We start from the raw sequence: 5,329 nt of genomic DNA, 5'->3' as shown, positions 1-5,329 counted from the left end.
ATTCTAACCTGCAGGGCTACGGACCAAGAGCTGGGAAGTGGGAATAGGCTGGATCGCTCTTTGTTGGCCGGCGCGGACACAATGGGCCGAAATGGCCTCCTTCCGTGCTGTAGCCTTCTATGATTCTATGAAACGGCCCTCAACAAAAGTCACAAATTACATCCTCCGCGGCTGTAACCGGTGGACTATCTCTCTTCATCCTTCTCAACCTGTCTGCGAGCTTCACCACGGTTGATCACACCATCCTCCTCCAACGCCTCTCCTCCATTGTTCAGCCCAGTGGGACTTGTTGGTGTGATTACAGGATAGTCGCTGAGCCAGACCCCCGAAACAAGCTCGTGGAACAGGAAACATTGAGACGTCTGATTGATACACTTTATTTCACAAATCAATGGTAAAAGGTGGCTGTTGACAGTGGCAGAAGGTGGGTGGTGGTGTTCCACAAGGATCAGTGCTGGGTCCATTTTGGTATGAAGAATGGGGAGCTCACTTATCATTTGGAGGGTGCGAGTCTAGGTGGGGTAGAGGAACTAAGGGATCTCGGAGTACAAATACACAAATTACTAAAAGTTGCACCACAGGTTAGCAAGGCCATAAACAAAGCAAACCAAACACTAGGGTTTATTTCTCGAGGGATAGAATTGAAAAGTAGGGAAGTTATGCTAAACATGTATCGAACCTTGGTTAGACCACACAGTTCTGATGAAGGGTCCCAGACCTGAAACGTTAACTCCGTTTCTCTCTCCACGGATGCTGCCCTGGCATTTTCTGTTGTTATTTCAGATTTCCAGCATCCACAGTATTTTGCTATTGAATTTAAGGGGAGGCTGGACAAGCTTATGAGGGAGAATGGAATAGAGGGTTATGCTGATAGATTTAGATGAGGAATGACGGGAGGAGGCTCGAGTGGAGCTTGGACTGGTGGGGCCCAATGGCCTGTTTCTGTGCCGTATGTCCTATGTAATCCAATGTAACATAGTCTCATACCATCGTAGTTTCCTTTATTTAAATTCAGGACCCTAGTCTCTGACTCAAATACTTCACTCTCCATCTTAAATGAAGAATTCTATCATATTATGTTTGCTCCGCCCCAAGGGGCCTCGCACAACAAGATTGTTAATTATTCCTTTCTCATTACATAATACCCAATCTAAGATGGCCTGATCTCTAGTTGGTTCCTCGACATATTGGTCCAGGAAACCATCCCATGTACACTCTAGGAATTCCTCCTCCACAGTATTGTTACTAATTTGGTTAGCCCAAACTATATGTAGATTAAAGTCACCCATGATAACTGCTGTGCCCTTATTGCACGCATCTCTAATTTCCCATTTAATACCATCCCAAACCTCAGCATTAATGTTTGGGGGTCTGTATATAAATCCCCAGGGCCTGCTAATCTACATCTTAGGGTACTTAAGGAAGTGGCCCTATAAATAGTAGATGCATTGCTGAACATCTTCCAAAATTCTATAGACTCTGGAACAGTACCCATGGATTGGAGGGTAGCTAATGTAACCCCACTATTTAAAAAAGGTGGTAGAGAGAAAACGGGAAATTACAGACCAGTAAGCCTGACATCGGTAGTGGGGAAAATGCTAGAGTCCATTATAAAAGATGTAATAGCAGAGCACTTGGAAAACAGTGACAGGATCGGCCAAAGTAAACATGGATTTACAAAAGGTAAATCGTGCTTGACTAATCTACTGTAATTTTTTGAGGATGTAACTGGTAGAATAGATAAGGGAGAACCAGTGGATGTGATGTATTTGGACTTTCAGAAGGCTTTCGATAAGGTCCCGCATAAGAGATTAGCGTGTAAAGTAAAAGCCCATGGGATTGGGGGCAAGGTACTGACTTGGATGGAGAACTGGTTGGCAGACAGGAAGCAAAGAGTTGGAATAAACGGGTCTTTTTCCGAGTGGCAGGCAGTGACTAGTGGTGTAACGCAGGGATCGGTGCTAGGACCCCAGCTATTCACAATATATATAAATGATCTAGACGAGGGAACTAGATGTAATATCTCCAAGTTTGCAGATGACACAAAGCTGGGTGGGCGTGTGTGCTGTGAGGAGGATGCCGAGAAACTCCAGTATAATTTGGACAGGTTGGGTGATTGGGCAGATGCATGGCAGATGCAGTATAATGTGGCTAAATGCGAGGTTATCCACTTTGGTGGCAAAAACAGGAAGGCAGATTATTATCTGAACGGCAATAGATTGGGAGATGGGGAAATGCAACGAGACCTGGGCGTCCTTGTGCACCAGTCGCTGAAGGTAAGCATGCAGGTGCAACAGGCGGTTAAGAAGGCAAATGGTATGGCACCTCTGACAGAGCAGCTGTCCCTCAGTACTGCCCTGGAGTGTCAGCTTAGATTACGTGCTCAAGTCTCCAGAGTGGGACTCAAACCCATGACCTTCTGACTCTAGAGGTGAGAGGGTCACCCACTGAGCCGAGGCTGACCCCTCTTAATCTCCAGCCTATTTACTGGGGTTATTATCAGCATCTTCAAACCGCCCCCAACCCCCTAATTGCCATTATTAACACAGAATAGTCCTTCATGTGATTAACAGCAGAATGGGACGAGTGAGCTCAGGTGTGAACTCGCTGGTGTCTCAGCAGGTGAAATGAACTGGTGAATCCCTTTTCACACACTGAGCAGGGGAACGGCCTCTTCCCAGTGTGGGTGCGCTGGTGTTTCAGAAGAGCGGATGAGTGCGTAAACCTCTTCCCTCAGTGAGAGCAGCTGAACGGGCTCTCCCCAGTGTGGATGCGTCGATGCTTCTTCAGGCCCTTGGAGCATTTGAAACTCTTGTCGCAGTCGGAACATTTAAACGGCCTCTCGTCAGTGTGTACCAGCTGGTGTTCCTGCAGAGAGGTGAGACGAGTGAATCCTTTCCCGCACTCAGAGCAGGAGAACGGCCTCTCGTCAGTGTGAACCAGCTGGTGTTCCCGCAGAGTGGAGGGACGAGTGAATCCTTTCCCACACTCGGAGCAGGAGAACGGCCTCTCGTCAGTGTGAACCAGCTGGTGTTCCCGCAGAGTGGAGGGACGAGTGAATCCTTTCCCACACTCGGAGCAGGTGAACGGCCTCTCGTCAGTGTGGACTCGCTGGTGCAGCCGCAGAGAGGAGGGACGAGTGTATCCTTTCCCGCACTCGGAGCAGGAGAACGGCCTCTCGTCAGTGTGAACCAGCTGGTGTTCCCGCAGAGAGGAGGGACGAGTGAATCCTTTCCCACACTCGGAGCAGGTGAACGGCCTCTTGTCAGTGTGCCCACGTTCGTGTACCAGCAGAGTGTGGGACTGGACAAATCCCTTCCCGCACACGGAGCAGGTGAATGGCCTCTCCCCGGTGTGATGTCGCTGGTGTATCACCAGGTTCGATGACTTAGCAAACCTCTTTCCGCAGTGAGAGCAGCTGAACGGCCTCTCGCCGGTGTGAATGCGTTGATGCCTCGACACATCCTCTGCGCTTTTAAAGCTCTTCTCACAGTCAGGGCACTTGCAGGGTCTCTCGTCAGTGTGAACTCGCTGGTGCACCCGCAGTGAGTTAGAATGGCTGATTCCCTTCTCGCACACGGCGCAGGTGAACGACATCTCCCCGGTGTGAGCTCGCTGGTGTGTCAGCAGGGCGGATTGTTTAGTGAATCCCTTATCGCACACGGAGCAGGTAAACGACCTCTCCCCGGTGTGAACTCGCTGGTGTGTCAACAGGGTGGAGGAGAGAGTGAATCCCTTCCCGCACATGGAGCAGGTGAACGGCCTCTCCCCGGTGTGAACTTGCTGGTGCTGTATCAGGTTGCTGGATCTTCTGAAGCCCTTCTTGCAGTCGGAGCACTGAAAAGGTCTCTCATTGGTGTGAACACGCTCATGTATCAACAGGTGGCAAGACTGGTTAAACCTCTTCTCACAGTGAGAGCAGGCGAATGGCTTCTCGTTGGTGTGAACTCGCCGGTGTCTCAGCAGGGCGGATTGTTGAGTGAATCCCTTCCCGCACACGGAGCAGGTGAACGGCCTCTTCCCGGTGTGTACTCGCTGGTGTGCCTGCAGGGAGCCTGAATGAGTGAATCCCTTCCCACACTCAGAGCAGGTGAACGACCATTTCACAGAGTGACTGCCTTGATGAGTCTCCAGCTCGGAGAGACAACTGAATCATATCCCGCATTCCCGACATTTGCATGGATTCTCCTCGCTTTGGTTACACTTGTGCCTCCCCAGGCTGCATCTTCGGTTGAATCCACGTCCACACACAAGACACGTGTGCAGATTGCCCGCAGTCTGATTGCTGCTTTCTGCTTCCATATGTCGATGATATTCAGGTCCTGATGAATCGAGTGACTCCGTCAGATCTTCGTGTGAAGTTTGCATTAAGCTGCCTGTCTGCAATTCCGCCCCTTGCAAGAGACAGTAAAACAGGTTTATATAAGTAATTAATGTAAATACAGGAGAGAAAAGGGCAGCACAGTGGCATAGTGGTTAGCACTGTTGCCTCACAGCGCCAGGGACCTGGGTTCGAATCCGGCCTCGGGTGACTGTCTGTGTGGAGTTTGCACATTCTCCCCGTGTTTGCGTGGGTTTCCTCCGGGTGCTCCGGTTTCCTCCCACAGTCCAAAGATGTGCAGGTTAGGATGATTGGCTATGATAAATTGACCCTTAGTGTTAGGGGGATTAAATACGTGGGGTTACGGGGATCGGGTGGGATATGTGTCGGTGCAGGCTCGATGGGCCGAAATGGCCTCTATCTGCACTGTGGGGTTTCTGTGATTTCTGTGAAAATAAAGAAAGACTGGCCTTTATACAGCGCCTTTCACGACCAACGGTTTTACAGCCAATGAATTACTTTTGAAGTGTAGTCGCTGTTGTAATGTGGGAAACACTGCAGCCAATTTGCATGATAAATAATGGCCAGGACACCGGGGATAACTCTCCTGCCTTTCTTCGAAATAATGGGATCTTTTATGTCCACCTGAACGTCTCATCCGAAAGACAGCCCTCCGACAGTACGGCGCTCCCTCAGTACTGCCCCTCTGACAGAGCGGCGCTCCCTCAGTACTGCCACTCCGACAGTGCGGTGCTCCCTCAGTACTAACCCTCCGACAGTACGGCGCTCCCTCAGTACTGCCTCTCCGACAGTGCGGTGCTCCCTCAGTACTGCCCCTCCGACAGTGCGGCGCTTCCTCAGAACTGCCCCTCCGACAGAGCGGCACTCCCTCAGCACTGCCCCTCCGACAGTGCGGTGCTCCCTCAGTACTGCCCCTCCAACAGTGCAGCACTCCCTCAGTACTGCCCCTCCGACAGTGCGGTGCTCCCTCAGTACTGCCCCTCCGAC

At 50.7% G+C, this 5,329-nt stretch overlaps 1 protein-coding gene across 1 annotated transcript; it reads right to left on the bottom strand.

Annotated features, from left to right (window-relative positions):
* Nucleotides 1-215: 215 nt before the first annotated feature.
* Nucleotides 216-4,828, bottom strand: LOC147093421 (uncharacterized). The gene has a single exon (XM_085974318.1). It carries the CDS (start codon nucleotides 3,745-3,747, stop codon nucleotides 2,734-2,736), a length of 1,014 nt encoding a protein of 337 aa, XP_085830444.1. The 5' UTR covers nucleotides 3,748-4,828; the 3' UTR covers nucleotides 216-2,733.
* Between the last annotated feature and the right edge of the window lie 501 nt (nucleotides 4,829-5,329).

Source organism: Somniosus microcephalus, unplaced genomic scaffold, assembly GCF_052327205.1.
Source record: "Somniosus microcephalus isolate GS21.2 unplaced genomic scaffold, FLI_Smic_1.0 unresolved_chr1, whole genome shotgun sequence".
NCBI lineage: Eukaryota > Metazoa > Chordata > Chondrichthyes > Squaliformes > Somniosidae > Somniosus > Somniosus microcephalus.
Note: the sequence above shows the minus strand (reverse complement) of the source record. Positions and strands in the feature narration are given on the sequence as shown.

Coding starts and splice junctions, on each gene's coding strand:
- LOC147093421 (XM_085974318.1), bottom strand. CDS start 3,747: ATGTGCGGGAAGGGATTCACTCTCTCCTCCACCCTGTTGACACACCAG.